The 20,113-nt window shown below is 33.5% G+C and overlaps 1 protein-coding gene across 1 annotated transcript in view; it reads left to right on the plus strand.

Moving 5' to 3' along the window:
* The window catches only part of LOC132804045 (uncharacterized), a 44,521-nt gene extending 43,324 nt beyond the window's left edge, over positions 1–1,197 (plus strand). Inside the window, exon 5 of the mRNA XM_060817929.1 lies at positions 678–1,197. Within this exon, the coding sequence (XP_060673912.1) occupies positions 678–1,197 (520 nt within the window). The remainder of the gene's footprint in view (positions 1–677) is intronic.
* Positions 1,198–20,113: the final 18,916 nt, after the last annotated feature.

The following is a 20,113-nucleotide window of genomic DNA, read 5'->3' on the forward strand; positions in this document are numbered from 1 at the left end:
GGAGGAAAGAGAAAGAGCCAACTCAGCAAAATATAGTAAAGCCAGCAAGCAATACAGTAATTTTCAGCCAAATTTTTAAGCTGTCCATACGAGTTGGTTTTACTTCTTCCTTGAATTGTTTCCATGACCTCTTAGTGATATTTATTGAATTCATAAAGAGTTGGAACCATTTCTTGCTGCCCGGACTCCATCAATGCACCAAAACCGCTACCCGGGTCCATATCGGCTTCCACCACTTGTATGCCCAAAATAGGTCTTGGATCTTCTGGTACGAACAAGGGCTCTTGAGAATAAATTACCCCTTGGATAAAGGCTGCAAATTTATCTCTAAACCTCTTATCTTGAGCCCTAGTGTTCAGCCTAGTCTTCATCCCTATTGGGTCAGCAACCCAGCAGGTTGTTAGTTGTGCGGGCATGCGCGGGTTCACATTAGATGATTTGGAGGTTGGTGATGGTGTAGAGGGGAGAGATCTTTTTCTGAGATTTATGAAAGGTGTAACGTTGCACTTGGTGACCCTACATGTGTGCAAGAGGCCTTGATGAAGAAAGAGTGGAAGGAAACAATGGATGTGGAAATGGAGATGATTAAGAAGAATGAGACTTGGTCCTTGATCACTAAACTGAAAATAAGAAAGCAATTAGTGTTAAATGGATCTTTAGAACTAAATAAAATCTAGATGGCACCATTTGCAAACACAAGGCAGGTTGGTGGTCAAGGGTTATGCACAACAAGCCAGAGTTGACTATGGGGAGAAATTTACACCCATAGCTAGGATGAAAACCATTACATTCATCCTTGCTCTTTTGGCTACTAAGCAATGTAGTGTGTTTTACTTGGACGTGAAATCTACATTCTTGAATAGTGAGTTGCAAGAACAAGTGTATGTGAAGCAACCTGGGGGCTATGTGGTTCAAGGGCATGAAGATAAGGTTTATAAGCTTCCTAAAGCTTTATGTGGTCTCAAGCAAGCACCTAGAGCTTGGTATGGAAGGACTGATGGCTACTTGCTTGAACATGACTTTAGAATGAGCCAAAATAAGCCCACCTTGTATATGAGGATTGAAGGAAGCATGGTAGTGACTTATTTGTATGTGGATGACTTGTTGGTCACCGATGAGGACCCAAGGAATGTGGATAAGCTAAGGCATGAACTTGAGGAGGAGTTGGAGATGTCTAGCTTAGGTTTCGTGAATTAATTCCTTGGTGTGGAAGTAATGTAATGCCAAAAAGGAATATTTATATCACAAGAAAAGTACATCAAGGATCTCTTGAAGAAGTTTAATCTTGAAGAATGCAATCCAATGAACACTCCAATGATCCAATGAGGAAGTACCAAAAGAAGGATGGCACATCGAAGGTAAATCCTAATCTTTGTCAATCCTTGATTGGTAGTTTGATTTATGTGTACTCATCTAGGTCAGATATTATGTATGCCATATGTGTGCTTTCAAGATTCAAGTAAGTACCCACCCAAACTCATCTTAGAGGTGCTAAAAAAGTTCTTGAGTATCTTAAAGGCACTAGTGATTATGGAGTTTGGTATGAAAGAAATGATGAGTTGAAGCTTGTTGGCTATTTGGATAGTGATTGGGTGGGTTGCAATGATAATATGAGGAGTATGTTGGATTACTTTTTTTCACTTGGGAGTAGTCCTTTCTCATTGAATGCAAAGAAGCAGAGCACAATGGCTCAAAGTACCAGAGAAGCCGAATACATTGCTTGCTCAACTTATGCAAACCAATGTATATGGCTAAGGAAGTTGATAGGAGATCTTGATCATACTTAAGAAGGTCCAACCATTCGCAAATGTGACAACATTTTAACAATTTCCATAGCCAAGAACCTGGTACAATATAGAAGAACAAAACATATTCCAGTGAAATATCATTCCTTGAGCGAGTTTGAAGATCTTGGAGAAATTTATTTGTAGCATGTGAATTCGGAGGACAACCTTATGGACGTGTTCACAAAGCCTTTTAGAAAAACCAGATTTGAGGCATGAGGACTCTCCTTAATGTCTTTAGCAAGATTACCAAGGAGGAGTGTTGAAAAGGTGGTCATCTTGCCACCTTGTGCAAGCCAAAGTCCACCAAGGTTTGCATCATCTTTCTTTCTTCATAAGAAATATTTTGTTAAATGTCTTCAAGCAATATTTATGTCTATGTTTTATGCTCATTTTCATGTCTTTTGAATGCCTAAGTTTTGTTGTATTTAGCTTAGGAATTATCATGTTGTTGGGTATTTAGCATCCCTGATTGAAATAATAGTTCTAGGCATTCCATGTAGTCTTAATATTTCCTTAAAGAATAAATTAGCTACATTTGATACATCATTAGTTTTATTACATGCAATAAAATGTATCATCTTAGAAAACCTATCAACAACTACAAAAATTGAATCTTTTCCGTTCTTAGTCCTAGGTAAACCAAGAATAAAATCCATAGATAAATCAACCTAAGGATGTGATGGAATCAATAAAGGTAGATATAATCCATGTGACTTCAATTTAGATGTAGATTTTCGGCACTTTAGACAATTTTCACATATCCTTTCCACATCTCTCTTCATATTAGACCAATAAAAATGTTCTTGCAGTAAGGATAAAGTTTTAACAACACCAAAGAGACCCATTAACCCCGCACCATGACCTTCCTTAGCTAGTAATTCCCTAACACTATAATTAGGTATACAAAATTGATTTTCCCTAAACAAATATCCCAAAAAAATGTAGAATTTATTATAACCATGCTTAGCACAATTTTTAAATATTTCACTGAAGTCACATCATGCTCATAAAGTTCTTTCAATTGTTTAAATCGAAGCAATCTAGCATCTAAGGTAGAAAACAATACACACCTTCTGTATAATGCGTCGGCTAGCACATTTTTCTTGCCTTTCTAGTAGCGGGTGACATAAGGAAAGGCTTCAATGAATTTAATCCACTTCCCATGTCTTTGGTTAAGCTTCCCTTGGCCTTTGATATGCTTCAAAGATTCATAATCCGTATGAATCACAAATTCCTTCAGCATCAAGTAATGTTGCCATGTCTCCAAATCTCTCACCAAAGCATACATCTCTTTGTGATAGATGATACAAACCTAAAGCGACCTGCCTCTAAACCCATAACAAAGAGTGAATTAGACCATCTAATTACAAGTTATCAGTGGAAGACCTCAACACGTTACCTATATTTGAGGTAAGAACCCTGGAATGGTGAAGTACATGGACTCATGCTTTCTCTAACATATCCCTTTTCAAGCAATTCACTTACCTGCCTTTGAAGTTCCTTTGTCTTCTCTAAATTACTCCTATAAGCCGCCTGGTTTGGAATTGTGGATCCTAGAACAAAATCAATTTGATGTTCGATCCCTTTAATTGGTGGTAACCCACTTGGAATCTCCTCGGGAAAGACATCATCGAACTCCTGCAAAAGAGAAACAATGGAACTAGACAAAACAGATTCATCAGAGTTAGTTAAATGATTCATATATGCTTCTTTGTACATCATTACAATCATAGGCTTTCTACAACAAAAAAGCTTTTTCATCTCACTCTGCTTTGCATAAAAACTCTCTTTTTTCTTTCCACTCTTTTTCTTTTCTTTTTCTCTCACACTTTTACCCTCACCACTCTTTTTCTTCTCTTGGTTGAACACAACTTGATTTTGTTGTTGTTCAGCTTCTCTCCTCCTTTGTAATGCCAATTGATCATCAAAAACCTATTTAGGAGTCATTGGCATAAGCACCACTTGTTTACCCTTGAAGTTGAAGACAAGCTTGTTAGTACGACCATGATGATTAGTATCTCTATCAAATTGCCACGGACGTCCCAAAAGCAAATGACCAGCTTGCATTGTTACAACATCACAAATAGCCTCATCTTCATAATCACTATAATAACACTAGCTACATTTGTACAACTCCCACCATCAATAATCATACTACATAATGGGCTGTTTTGGTGCTATTTTAGGAGACCAAGTATTTTAGAACGTCCGAGCCATGTAATTTGATGCTAGCTAGGCCCAACTGGGTTAAATTAAGCATTTAATTTTATCTTGGTAATTTTGGATGTGTAATAACTATATAAGGTAATTCTAGCTGGTTCAAAATAAGTCAAAATAATCTTTAATGCTTTTTCTAGGGTTTCTAAAGTGTCTTAGACTCTATTTGAAGGATTTTTTTTTTTTTCCATTTGTGAGGAGATTGGTTTTTTTGAATGAAATTTTCTCATTGAGAATTGGTTTTTCACCATTATTCTTGGACCTCCAGGTTACTCACTTGAGAGTGTCTTTATACTTATGGTTCTTATCTTCCATAGATAAAGGGTCATAAGTCAATACCATAGGTTCCTACCTTTAAATAGGTAGTGGGTCTTGGTTGGATATATTTTATTTTCTTTTCTTTTTTTTTCCTTTTGTTTTTAAGTTCCTTGCAATTGTTTTTCGTCCCATCTCCATATCCAATCACCATCTGGTTATTCACTTTCACTTCATTGACTCAAAATCATCATCTCACTGCCATATTCACATCCGTGAGCGTATCAAGTGCTGCCATGTCTCCTATCCTCTAACCAATGCATATACTTCTTTGTCATAAGTTAGATAGTTTAAGGCGGCCCCATTTAGCTTTTCACTAAAATAAGCAATTGGTTTTCCCTCCTGCATCAAAACAGCACCTATACCTATTCCTGATGCATCACATTCAATCTCAAAAGTTTTGGAAAAGTTAGGCAACACCAATATAGGAGCATTTGTTAGTTCTTCTCTTAATAAATGAAAAGACCTTTCTTGAGCTTCTCCCCATTGAAAACCTACACTCTTCTTAATAACCTTTGTCAAAGATGCAGCAATAGTACTTAAATCTTTAACGAAACTTCGATAGAAACTAGCCAAACCATGGAAGCTATCTTTTATTTTGGTTTTTATTTGATCATTTGTTAGAAAAATTAACTTGGAAAAGTTGATATTTTATTATTTCAATTGTACATTAATTAATTCCTAATTCAAAATAAAAGAATTAATTAATCTAAATTAAACTAGAAAAAGAAGTTGAAATTCGGCCACTAGGAATTGTCTATGCTTGGCCAGTTTTGACCTAATCCATTAGGGTTTTTATTTTATTTTTGAAACCTAAGGGCTTTACTTCTCAATAATATTCAATGCACCATTCATATAGAAAAATATTTTTGAGAAAGAATTATCTTTGTTCTCTTTGAACACCTAAAACACTTAATAGAATTCAGGTATTTTAGTTTGACTTATTAATAGGATATGCATCACCTATTATGGTGTCTTCATCATATACCAAGGTTTATAATCACAAGTTGATTAGGGATTAAGGTGACAATTAGAATCTGAACTTAATTGTGATCTGGGCTAATATAATATGGGTGCAGGAGCAAGTTGACCTAGGTTCGTATCATTTGGTATCAGAGCCGAATTTTGTTCAAGTTTTATCTATCTTATTCTCTTTATTTTGTTTTGCATTTGATATGAACCTAGATGATACACTCGTGGATGCGGGTATGGTAGTGAGATGATGATTTTGAGTCAATGAAATGAAAGTGAATAACCAGATGGTGATTGGATATGGAGATGGAATAAAGAACAATTGCAATGAACTTAAAAATAGAGGAAAAATAAATAAATGAAATAAAATATATCCAACCAAGACCCACTACCTATTTAGAGGTAGAAATCTATGGTATTGAAAGGTTGGATCTACTTTCAAGTGCCAAAAAGATTCTAACAAAACTCAAACGGTAGAAATAATTCAAAGATTCCAACGAAACTCAATGAACAAGATTGTTGATTTTCTAGGGCATGCCAAGCAAAAGAAACACAACAAAAATGGACGGAAACACAAAATGGGAATAGAAGAAAAAAAATGAATAGTAAATAAAAAGGAAAGAAGAAACAAGGAACAAAAGAAAAACACCAGAAGAAAAAACAATGCAAGCTATGGTTTCAATATGTTATAATCAGGAAATAGATCAAACAAAGAGAATTCTAACATACCTTGTAACCAAGATCTGATACCAAAAATGATACGCTCATGGATGCATGTATGGTAGTGAGATGATGATTTTGAGTCAATGAAATGAAAGTGAATAACCAGATGGTGGTTGGATATGGAGATGGGATGAAGAACAATTGTAAGGAACTTAAAAACAGAAGGAAAAAAAGAAAAAAAATTAAAATAAAATAAAATATATCCAACCAAGACCCACTACCTATTTAGAGGTACGAACTTATGGCATTGACTTATGACCCTTTATCTATGGAAGATAAGAACCATAAGTATAAAGACACTCTCAAGTGAGTAACCTGGAGGTCCAAGAATGATGGTGAAAAACCAATTCTCAATGAGAGAAAATTTCATTAAAAAAAAAAACAAAACTCCTTACAAATGGAAAAATAAAATCCTTAAATAGAGTTTAAGACTCTTTAAAAACCCTAGACAAAGCATTAAGGATAATTTTGACTTATTTTGAACCAGCTAGAATTACCTTATATAGTTATTACACGCCCAAAATTACCAAGATAAAATTAAATGCTTAATTTAACCTACTTGGGCCTAGCTAGCATCAAATTACATGGCCCAGATGTTCTAAAATACTTGGTCTCCTAAATTAGCACCAAAATAGCCCATTCTGTAATTTCCTCAAGCCCATTTTATAATTCTCCAAGCCTAAAACATCCCCCTTTAATTTTGGCTTACTCTCCAAACCAAAAGCACTTGATCTTGGGCTGACAAATAGTTGTTCTTCAACTTGGAATTCTCAAAACTGGGTTTGGTAATGTCCTTCTCTTTAAACACATCAAGATCCTTCATGAATGCAAATAAGGCCTCCTTGAATCTTTTGGCTTTCCTTGATACACTCGCGGATGCATGTATGGTAGTGAGATGATGATTTTGAGTCAATGAAATGAAAGTGAATAACCAGATAGTGATTGGATATGGAGATGGGATGAAAAACAATTGCAAGGAACTTAAAAATAGAAGTAAAAATAAAATAAAATAAAATAAAATATATCGAACCAAGACTCACTACCTATTTAGAGGTAGGAACCTATGGTATTGACTTATGACCCTTTATCTATGGAAGATAAGAACCATAAGTATAAAGACACTCTCAAGTGAGTAACCTGGTCCAAGAATAATGGTGAAAAACCAATTCTCAATGAGAGAAAATTTCATTCAAAATAAACCAATCTCCTTACAAATGGAAAAATAAAACCCTTAAATATAGTCTAAAACTCTTTAGAAATCCTAGACAAAGCATTAAAGATTATTTTGACTTATTTTAAACTAGCTAGAATTACCTTATATAGTTATTACACTCCAAAATTACTAAGATAAAATTAAATGCTTAATTTAACCTAGTTGGGCCTAGCTAGCATCAAATTACATGGCCTGAATGTTCTAAAAGACTTGGTCTCCTAAAATAGCACCAAAATAGCCCATTTTGCAATTTCCTCAAGCCCATTTTATAATTCTCTAAACCCAAAACGTCCCTATTTAATTTTGGCTTACTCTCTAAACCAAAAACACTTGATCTTTGGCTGTGAAATAGCTGTTCTGAAACTTGGAATTCTTAAAAGTGGGTTTGGTAATGTCCTCCTCTTTAAACACATCAAGATCCTTCATGAATGTAAATAGGGCCTCCTTGAATCTTTTGGCTTTACTTCGAGGAATTGGGCCTTGAGGCAGCTGAAAGGGATCGTTGGAAGTGTAACGTGCATCAGGGGGTGAAAAACATGCTTCGCATCTTTTAAATCTTGTCTTTTATGTGTTTTTATTAGTTTTCATGCATGCTAGTTTTAGTTTTTATTTTCCTTCACAAATGTTTTATTTGGCTGATTTTTATTATTGAAAAAAAAACAATAATAATAATTGTTTTTGTGTTGTTTTCTTAAGTTCTTTATTGGGCCAATGATAAGACTATGATGGAAAATAAATTAGTTTTTAGATAGTGGATTTGTTTTTGTGTATGCTTAAATGCTGGAAGTTATATTTACATATCTTTACTTTCAATAAATTTTGAGCACATAACCAATAATGCATGATTTAGATTGTGTTTTGAAGAACGTTTGCATAAATTAGAGTACTTTATTATCAAATGAACTCTAGAATTTGCTTAATTATTGCTTAAGGCGAAATCCTAGGTAAATGCATGACTAAGAATATGATTTAGGCCATCTTTGTTTACGTTTGAGCCTTTCAAGCCTACCTAAAACATTATTCTCCACTAGTACCTTATTTGAGCCTTATGCATAAAGATGTATTAGAGAATTTTTCCTACCTTGAACATATTATAAAGAGAGCTTTAATTGAATTGATATGAATATATTCTCGTGAACTTGTTTGAATGTTGAAAAAAAAAATGAAAAGTGAAGTTTGGAGGTTAAGTTTTTGGTGAATTTGGCTTTATCATGTATTCTTGTGTAAATTGGAGGTTTGAATGTGCAATAAGAAGAAAAATAAGTTTGGGGGTTTAGTGGAAAAGAAAGAAAAAAAAAAAGAAATAAAGAATGAATATGTGTGATTTGAAGAAAATAATACAATAAGGTAATTGAAATTGAAGTTAACAGAAGAAAAGAAGTTCTAAGAAAGAAACAAAATTTATAAGTAATTTATTTATTGATATTTAATTTTAACTTTCTTTCTTTGATTTATTATATTCTATCATTTTCTTTCTTTAGCCATATCCATTAGCCTTAATAATAGAAACCATGAAGTCCTAATGATTCAAGGTGGTGCAATAGCCTACATTAGTGGAGAGTGATAATTAAGTCAAGCATATGGTAGTTCATACTTTATTATCAATCTCTAATTCTTGTAAATTTATTCAAATGCATGATATTAAGTGTATAAATTGATTTCCACACATACACACACACACATTGGAAGTATCATATATGTTGGATGGAAGATAAAGTATTGAGTTACATAATTACTTTGAAACCATTTGAAAATTCATATGTTATACAATCTTTAAGGCAACCCATTAAAGTATCCTATGTTCTCTAGAAAATTTCATTTTCTTAGTCTTTCTCTTTGCTAGAGACTAGCAAATCTTTAGTTTGGGGGTATTTTGTTAAGCTTAAAATATTTGTTAGTTTGTGTTCATTTGTTACAGAAAGATACTTAATTATGCATTTTTCTTAATCTAGAAGAAGGAGGAAGAATTTCAAGAAAACAACCATAAAAATGGATTCCTTGGGTCGAATTATGATGGGAAGCAAGATTTGAGCTCAAATGGACGAAGCATTAAAAAGATTGTAAAAAGATACCTTGAAGATTCCATAAAGATTCTGTCAAGAATTTCATGGTGGAAGTGGATGTAATATGAATCCTCACAATCTGACGATCTCAAATGTCTCATTATTTTTTAATTTTGAGGTGCGAGCAAAGAGTTATCGTCATTTAAAGTTTGGAATTTATGAAAAGGAATATTTTAGTTAAATCTCCACCATTGATCAAAAGAGGGAATCAAAGCAACTTGGGGGTCAAGATAAAGACAAGTGGCAATAATTGGTTAATTTATCATTAATGAGGCACATGTCATGTCATATGCTTCGTTAATGGCAAATTAGACTAATTAACTATTTTTTTAGGAGGAATTAGAGAAAAGGAAAGTAGTAGAGAGCAAGTAATATCAAGTTTCTTTTTTACACATGAAATCTGTCCAACCATATTGATGGCCTAAAAAAGGTATCTTCCAAGACTCCCATATTGAAAATAAAGAGAGAGAAATATTCTCAAAGTCCTATATATATAGCTCCCACCACATTGAAGGAAGATATATAAGCTTAAAGACTTAATTAAGAGCTTTTAGGAGGCTTTAATAGAAAAAAACCAAATTTTGGGAGTTTCTTAAGTTCTCCTAAGGATTATAGGGTTTTAAAGGTTTACAGTTTTTGAAGATCAATTGGAGAGCTTGGAGGAGGCATAGAGATGTGGGTTTACTTGGAGAAGAAGGCTACAACTTGGAGAGCTTTTGAAGGAGGATTTCTTCAATAGTTTTTATTCTCTTTTATCTTTAATTGTGAACCTTATTATTTTTAATAATTATGGATGTTGAATTTACTTTTTCCATGAACTAATTTTCATAGCTAGGGCTATGATGTAGCCCTAATTATGAAGGTTTAATTACTTTAATATATGTTGAATTTTATTTAATTAGTAATATGTTTTGTTAATCATTGGTAAGCTTGGTGTTTTCATAGGTCAGATGGAATGAATGATTTTAATAATATATGAGCTTGGAAAAGGATAATATTATGGATCTACAATACATGAATGCATAATTGATTGGAAAATAGTTATGTCTCATGCTATATTATTTGCTTAATCTATGCTTAATGAATTTGCATGATTTAATTTATAGGCCGGAAGGAATAAGTTATCAATTTTGAGTGAAAACTATTTTTGATTAATTTTGTGATTAAGTGTGGTTAACAAAATTACTAGTTAATTAAATTCACACATTTAAGTAATTAAATTGGAATAGTTAGTGGTGAAATCAAATGGGTATTCATAATTATTCAATTCCCTCTATTACTTGAAATTGATATAATTTTAATTTTATTACTTTTGTTTAATTTAGTTTATTTAATTTTCAATTGCCATCTTAATTTTTAGCTCAAATATTACCAAAACCTAATTATCTTTGGTACTTAATCCTTTGGGTAGGATAATCTATTTTTCCACTTTATTACTTGAAAATGATTCGTGCATTTGTGAGTTGATTTTACACGTCACTAATAAAACAGGAACATCACAAGGATTCATACTTTCTCTAACTGATCCCTTTTCAAGCATTTTACTTACCTGGCTTTTTAGTTCCTTTGTCTTTTCGGGATTACTTCTATATGCAAGCCTATTAAGAAGCTTCGGGAATAAAATCTATTTGATGCTCGATCCCTCGAATAGGTGGTAAACCACTTGGAATCTCCTCCAGAAAGACATCATTAAATTCCTATAAATAGAAGATATAAAACATGGCAATGCAGGTTCTTCAGAGTTAGCTAGATGACTTAAATAAGCATCTTTAAACATCAAGACCAGCATAAGTTTATTACTCAAAAATGCCATTTTAATCTCACCTTGGCTAAGATAAAAAAATTCCTTTTTCTTTTCTTTCTTCTCTTTCTCACTCTCGGCTTCCTTTCTCTTTTTATCACTCTTAACTTCCTCTCTCTTTTTATCACTCTCGGCTTCCTCTCTCTTCTTATCGCTCTTGACTTTCTCTCTCTTTTTCTTCTCACTCTCGGGCTTAGAAAACTTACCTTGGTTGTATGGTTGAGCCTTACTCTATTGTTTGATAGATGAAGTTGTGGGTGGCATGCTTGTCTTATCCTTCTGCGATTTGGTCTTCCTCCTCTGTCGCATTTGTATTTGATCTCTAAATTTTTCTTTAGGTGTCAATGACTCTAATTTAATCTTCTTTCCTTTAAATCAGAATACAATGGCATTTTCTTGACCACAACATATGGTATCCTTATCAAATTGCCATGGCCTTCCCAAGAAAATATGACCAGCATACATAGGTACAATATCACATAAAACCACATCCATATATTTATCAATAGTAAGCTTTAACCTTGGCTTGTTTATGTAATTTCATCTCTCCACTATCATTAAGCCACTAAAGTCTATATGGTTCAGGATGTTTGATTGTTGTTAAACCTAATTTCTCCACTACAACATTACTAATAACATTGGCATAACTTCCACTATCAATAATTATACTATAAATATTACCTTGAATGTCACATATAGTATGGAAGATGTTTTCCCTTTGCACTTGATCTTCATCCTTGTACACGGTTAATACTCTTCTTACAACCAAACTCAATTTGACCCTTAAAGCTTTTATAGTCATGGGTTCATCTTGTTCTTCATCTTTAATTTATTCCTCAACAAGTTCGGTTTCAGCTTCGGATCCTTCACTTTCGGATTCCAACTCTCCATTACCTTTCAGCACCTTAATTATTCTATTTAGGCATTGATTGGCAATATGTCCTGGGCCCTGACACTTAAAACACACAATTTCATGGGTTCTAGATGGTTTAGTATCATCCTTACCCTTCAGTTTTGGTGCTTGCACGTTTTCGGCCTAATTGTCTCCCCTTGGCCAATTGGTACTCCCTTCATCTGGCTTCAGTTTGGTCTTGATTTGAATGTGGGATTACTTCTCCAACCATTTGAACTTGTCCCCCCACTACTTGGAACTCTTCCAAACTGTGAGCTACTACCCCTCCTCTTGAGTTGGTTTATGCCTCCAAGAAACCTAGCCATTGTTGCCTCTCAATCTTCATTCATGTTCAATCTCATCATGAGAATTTCCATCTCCTTGTAATAGTCCTCCAAAATCCTACTTCCTTGTATTAAAAATTATAACCTTTGATGCAACATCCTATGGTAATGGCTTGGTACAAACCTTTTCCTCATGGCTCCTTTCATTTGTCTCCAAGTGGTTATTAATTCATCACCAACTCTCCTTTGGGTATTTTGATCATTACTCCAACATTGTAAAGCATAATGTCCAAATTCCAAAGGAGCCAACTTAACCTTTTTAGCCTCGGAATAGTTATGACAATCGAAAATCATCTCCATTTGCTCTTCCCATTCAAAGTAAACCTCCAGATCACTCATTCCTAAAAAATGGTGGTAAGTTGACCTTAATATTTCTATGGTCATCACCTTCATCTTGGGTTTGCCTTCCACAGTTTTGTCTTCCTTGGAGTGCAAAAATATCTAAGAACTCCTCCTCAAGGTTATCTCCAAAATCACCTACTCCAAATTGTTCCCTAAAATGTTTGCGGTCTCCTTGACCTTGACCATGGCCTCCATGTGGTGCATGCCTTGGGTTCGATCCTCGTTATGAAGTTTCAAACTTTTCCATCCTTTGATCAAGTTGATCAAAGCGAGCATTCATCCTTTGTAGTTGTTCTAAAACCACCAACATGTTGGTAGGTTCTCCTCCACTTCCCATTGCTCTAGATTCTCCTTTGAATCCGATGCTTTTGTCTTCAAGATTTCTTAGAGAGTATCTTTCTCTTCTTATTCTTGAATCTGTCATATTAGTGAAATAGTAAAAGAAAACCTCACCAAATTCACTTCCTCATGTGTATCACTTAAATAAGGTTAAGACACTAGTGTTTACACATTAGTTTTGGCTTTTGACCCTCTTTTAAGCTCACTCCCTCTAGCCTTTTTCCACTCAAAATAATATATCAAAATTCTTTTAAAACACTCTTAAATAGAAACTAGATCACAAGTATGTTCTAATTAAATGTATCAAGAACACAAAAGCAAGTAGCAAGTAATTTCCAAGTGAATTGATAAAACCTAATCCCAGCTTTACTAATAAAAAAAAACAAGGAAAATTAACAAGACAATTTTTTTCGAATTTAGCAAAGAGATAAACTAGAAAAATAAGAAACTAAAATTTAAAGATCAAATTTAGAAAAGGATTCAAACAATGAATAAGAACAAAATTCGAATAAAGTATGAGATAGTTGTTGGTTGTAGTTCTCGTAATTTAGGTCTTTGTCTCGAATCCTTTAACCAATGTTAATCCAATTAATTTAGCAAACAATATTCTAATATCCAGCAACTAAATATTAAAGAGACAGGTCCCACTAACACAATTGAATCCTCCAAATTCAAACAAACTCAAATTTGCAATCTTTCAAATGTGCCTTTTTGCATAATTTTATTTTCAACTTCAGCTTTTTCTTCTTTCTTTTTTTTTTTTAAATCACAAACCAAAAAAATATCACACAATCTCCATCAGCTCAATCACCTTAAAAAAAAATAAAATATGCAATTCCAAAGCCCACAAATTATCAAACTCGATCCAAACTTCCAAGCAAAAGCAAATTACAAAACTTTTAGGTTTATGCAATATATTCTCAAAATTCCTCTTCTTTTTTTTTTTTCTGAATATATGAATGCAACTAATTAAGATTAAAACAGCGAAGAAAAATCAACAATAAACCATATTACTAAGAACTATTATACAAAACAACCAACAAACAGGAAAGCAAAAATTCGGCTAACAAAGGTAATCAAATTTGGCTATGAAGAAATTTTTTTTTTTAAATATTCAGAACGTGTAAAAGTAGGCAACAACCTTAACCTAATGCTAAAAAAAATAATAATAAATAAAGGTAATAAGATACATCAAACCTGAACAAAATTCGGCTCTGATACCAAATGATACAAACCTAGGTCGACTTGTTCCTAAACTCATTTTAAATTAGGCCGGATCAAAAATTAAGTTTAAATTTTAATGGTCACCTTAACCCATAATCAACTTGTGACTAGAAACCTTGGTATATGATGAAAACTCCACAATAAGTGATATATATCCTATTGATAAGTGAAACTAAAACATTAGATCTTTATTTGATGTTTTAGTTGTTCAAAGAGAACTAATAGAATTTTTCTCGCAAATAATTTTTGAATAATAATCTAACCTACCGTTTCATTAGAAAATAAGCCCAATAGGCTAAAGTCATCGGAAATCAAACCCTAAAACAACTAGATTAATTTCGCCTAACATAGAAAGAGATTAGGAAAGTGGCCGAATTTCCAAGTCTTTTCCTAAACTAATTTGGATTAATTAATTCCTTAATTTTGAAATAGGAATTAATTAATTTACAATTAAATAATAAAATATCAACCTTCTCAAATTAATTTTTCCAGCAAATAATTAAATAAAAACCAAAATAGAAGACTATTTCCTGAAACAAAAAGTCAAATTTCAGATTTAGAAAGTAGTTGACTAACTTTCCAAACAAGCTATCTTTGTCTAACCAGCAACTAGTTTAGGCTCCAAATCAACTCCAATATACCACATAAGATGCCAAATAGGACTAGAACCCGTTCTCATATGTTGCTCTTGATTGGAATGATCAATGCTTGCTTGAAATGCAAGTAAGGTCCTTTCCAACGCCGAAACAGTCAAAATCCAGCCATGTTGATCTCTATGCACAAATGTGTTGTATGGTCAGCCTTGCTTCTGGCCTGACATGATTCCATGGCCTCTTGGTGAGCTCAATCAAATTCATAACCAAACAAACTTGTCTTTTGCTGCCTGGAGTCCATAGATGCACTAAAACAGCTTCCCAGGTCCATTTCTGCCTTCATAACTTAGATGCACAATACAGGCTTAGAATCTTCAAGTATAATCAGACCTTGCAATTGGACCCGTCTTCAGTTGTATAGGATCAGCACGCTAGCGGGTTATAGGTTATACGGGTATTGGCGAATTCTCATCATATTAAAAGTCACATTATTTATTATATTTCTAATATGTATAATAGAGATGATGTTGATGTTGATTTACATGATTTTCAAGGTTTTGTATATAATATAATTGCTCAGCTTTTGGTTGATTGGCTTATTGTCCTAACTAGTCCTATTGTTTCGAGGTAGGAAACTTGGAGATAATATTATGGCTACTTTCAAAGGTATCAATTTATTTCTTACAAAAAGCTTTGGTGATAAAATGGCTTTGAAGTTTGATTTCGAAAGGCTTTTGATTCCATTAGTTAGTTTTTTATTATTGAGGTTCTTTAATGTTTTGGTTTTTCTGATACTTTTCAGTATTTGGATTTCCTCAATCTTTATTAATGCCAAAGATTCAATTTTAATTAATGGGTCTTCACAAGGCTATTTTAAGTGTTCGAGAGGTGTTCATTAAGATGATCCTTTGTCTCCTTTACCTTGGTTTAGCTAAGGATTATTTAACTCGGTTGCTTCTTCAGCATGTTTCTTCTAATAAGCTTGTCCTGATCTTCTCTTCAAAAGAGGTTGTGGTTCCTTTACATTTTTTTGCAAGTTGATGATTTGTTATTGTTTTGTAAAGGTATGTAAAAGCAATGTCATTTATTACATCAAATTTGAACTCATTATGGATGTCTTTGAGGCCAATTGGTTAGTTGGCATAAGTCTTTTCTTTACTTTGGTAAAGGTATCTTTGATTCTTGAAGGAGGAATAAATTCTTTGGATATCAAGTAGGGATTTTTGCCTTTAAATTATTTGGGTGTCTCTTTATTTGTTGGCTAGCTAAAGTCATCTATTTCTAGGCTAGTCTTGATGATATTAAAGTAAATTCTCTTCTTGGCAAGGTAAAGTTTTGTTACTGGTGATGAGGATATGACCAGGTGCACCTCAAGATGGAGTCCAACTCCATTTCAAATCTCTACAGGACCAATAACCAGGGTAAGAGCAAAGAAATTTAAAGAAGCACTAAATGGTTTAATCTAGGAGGTATTTATAACCCAAGGAAGCAAGTTCATTACTGAAGATGAACTAAAATTGGTCCATATGATTAGGATGGTGGATGCCAACGTGAAAAAGAGCTTAATGTATGGAAGCCTACAACATGGTGATGTCACACGTTTTGATGACATGGATGGTGATGTGGCATCATAGGGTGACAAGGCATCCAACTAAGCTTGGCCAAATTTTATCATTAGGAAAACATTAATTTTTATTTATGACTTGATTGGATTTTTGGCATGTTGCCTGTTTACTTTCCTAATTTAGTTTTTATTAGGTTTTCAAATTACTTTCCTAACTTTATGAGAGTTGAATTGGTCAAAGTATTAAAGACCATTCAAATTAGGAAACTAGGAGCCAAATTAGACTTCCTAAACCTAACCACATTAGGCTTCCTAACCTAACCACATTAGGCTTCCTAAACCTAATCACATTAAGTTTCCTAAACTTAACCAAATTAGGTTTCCTAAACCTAATTTTCGTCCATCTTTATTTTTAGTAAATTTAGGAAAGCTTTGTAATTTATTTTTCCTATTTAAAAGCACAAAATTCATAAATAAAAATTAGATTACAATTTTGATTCAAAGTGAGAGTGATTCTCTTGGTTCTCTAAGAACTAAATCGAACTTTTCAAGCTTTGCTTGTGGAGTTCAAATTTGCAATAGGTTATTCCACATCCTATTATGGCGTCTTTACCATACCAAGGTTCTTACCTCAAATATAGGTAAAGAGTCAAGGTCTTCCATTGATAATTTATAATTAAACAGTTCAAATCCATCTTTGTTACGGGTTTAGAGGCAAGTTACTCTAGGTTCGTATCAATTGGTAGGAACAGTGTGTTTAGTTCATTCGATTATCATGTTTGTTCATACTTTCGTGATTTATAAATGGCTTGCATCAATTATTAAATCTCTTACTGTGGACATTATAAATTTTGTTTGGTGAGGTTATGTAGACAATATAAAGATTATTAAATTTGCTTGGAATATTTGTTGTAGACCGATTCATACAAGAGGTATGGGAATGAAAAATCTCCAACTTTTTAATAATGTTCTTCTTGCTTCTTTTTATTTAGGGGTTTATAACTCAGGACTCAACAATTCTTTTATTTCTTCAAGTCAAATTTTTTCATAAATTACTTAGAGGGAAACAATTTTATCTTAGTTCTTCTATTTAGCCTGCTTTGAGGAAGGGTTATGATTCTATAATAGGGAGTTGTAGTGGTTGATTGGTAGAAATTCCAATCAGGTTTTAGCATGATAATTGGGTGTCTCTCTCAAGGCTTATGATCTAGTTGCTTTGGTTTAGAATATATTAAATAGTGATGTAACACCCAGACTGAAGAAAATGCCCAAAGTTAGAAATTTTGACTAAGTTTTACCCAATGTTGACAAAGTAGGTCCCACGGTTAACGTTTTATTCTGAGAGGAATTTTACGTTAACTGAGGTACCATGGAAAAGTACTCATCGACACGAGTTCATAGACTAGTAATAGCTCAGCTTCATAACTCTACCGCTTACAAGTCTTAGGGGAGGGTTAGACGGCCATAATATGGCTGAAATTTAGGTTTAGGAAACCTAATTTGATTAGGTTTATGAAACTTAATTTAGCTAGGTTTAGGAAACCTAATTTGATTAGGTTTACAAAAGCTAATTTGGCTCCTAGGTTCCTAATTTAAATGGCCTTCAATTCCTTGATTAGTCAACTCTAATAAAAATAGTTAAGTAATTTAAAAACCTAATAAGAATATGTCCGAACCCACACAACCGACAAACCGCTGAGGTACCGATCCAGTACAGATGAAGTTTGGGCCAACCACTAGGGCTCAAACCAAGAGATTTAAGGGCAACCAAGCTACCTTTAGACAAGCAGTTATCAATTCGCAAAAGGGCTTGTCCATACCCAAGGATACAAAGCCTGTTTTAAGCATCCAAGTGGTGGAGGCTGTTACGGACCGCAGTAGCTGTTTTTGTGTAAATATGAACTTTGGGCAGCAATGAATGGATCCAACACTTCCTGGATTCAATGAATATCATTAAGAGGACATGCAATCCAGGGAAGGTAGAATCAAAAGCATCTAAACAGGACTTGTATGGACAGCATCTCACTTTGGCAAAAAAATGTGCTGTTTAGCCTTTGGCTTTGACTTTTCTTCTTGTGTGACTTATTCCAATCAATGGGCAATGTGTGGGAATCATTATTAATCATATTTGGCATCCTACATGGTATATGGAAGCTAATTTGGAGCCCAAACAAACTGGAGATTGGTCAAAGTTAGCTTAGTTATCAAACTAGTCAATTAGTTTCCTAATTTGATTTTGACTTTTTGTTTTAGGAAATTAGTCTTTTATTTGGTTTCTATTTATTTATTTACTGGACAAATCAACTTAGGAAAGTTATTATTTTATTATTTTCATTGTAAATTAATTAATTCCTAATTCAAAATTAAGGAATTAATTAATCCAAATTATATTAGGAAAGGAGGTGAATTTCTGCCAATGTTAGGTTTCCTCTTCTATGTGGCCGGTTTTACCTAGTTAATTAAGGTTTTATTTTGTAACTTTTTAGCCTATTTGGGCATGTTTGATCAATCATATACAATACATTATTCATGCAAAAAATTATTTATTCTCTTTGTTCTCTTTGAACACTTAAAACACCATTAATGAATGAGTGTTTTAATTTAACTTATCAGTAGGAAATCCATCACCTATTGTGGCATCTGCATTATATCAAGGTTTCTAATCACAGGTTGGTTAGGGGTCAAGGTGACCATTAGAATTTGAACATAATTAGATCCGGGCTAAAATAATACGGGTTTAGGTGTAGGTCGTCCTAAGTTCGTATCAAATACTTGGAATGGACAGTCTCAAATGCAACCAAACCCAATCTCCAGGCTCAAAAACAATTTGTTGATGCCTTTGTTTGCTTGCTTCATGTATTGTTTGATTCTCCTCTTAATGTTAGCTTAAGTCTTCTCATGTAGGTACCTAATGAAATCAGCTTTCTTTTTCCCTATCTAAATTAGCATGCATCAAAGGTAAAAGTGTTAAATCTTATGGAGTTAAAGGATTGAAAACCTATATAATTTCAAAATGGGAAAATCTAGTGGCTGAATGTAAAGATTTATTGTAAGCAAATTCAACATGAGGTAAACATTCTTTCCAAGCTTTGATATTCTTACTTATCAAAGCACGCGACAAAATAGAAAAAAAAAATCTATTTACTACCTCTGTTTTTCCATTAGTTTGTGGATGACAAGTAGTACTGAAAACAACAATTTAGTTCTCAAATTAGCCCACAATGTTTTCCAAAAAAAAACTTAAGAATTTTGCATCTCTATTAGACACTATTGCTCTAGGCATTCCATGCAACCTAACAATTCCTTTAAAAAACAAATCAGCAATATGAGATGCATCATCAGTTTTTATGACATGCAATCAAATGTACCATTTTAGAGAACCTATCCACAATCACAAAAATTGAATCCCTACCTTTTCATGTTCTAGGCAATCCTAAAACAAAATTCATAGAAATATCTACCCAAGGATGTTTAGGTATAGGAAGTGGCATGTACAAGCCATGTGGTTGTAGCCGTGATTTAGATTGCTTCCATTTAAGGCATCTTGATGAGGACCTGTCTAGAAGCACCCAAGATGGAGTCCTGATCCACTTCAAATCTCTACGGGACCAATAACTAAGGCACGAGTAAAGAGGTTTAAAGAAGCACTAAATATTTTAATCCAGGAGCTGTGCACACCCCAAGGAAGCAAGTTCACTACTGAAGATGAACCTAAATTGGTCCA

Source organism: Ziziphus jujuba, chromosome 6 (assembly GCF_031755915.1).
Source record: "Ziziphus jujuba cultivar Dongzao chromosome 6, ASM3175591v1".
NCBI classification, from domain to species: Eukaryota; Viridiplantae; Streptophyta; class Magnoliopsida; order Rosales; family Rhamnaceae; genus Ziziphus; species Ziziphus jujuba.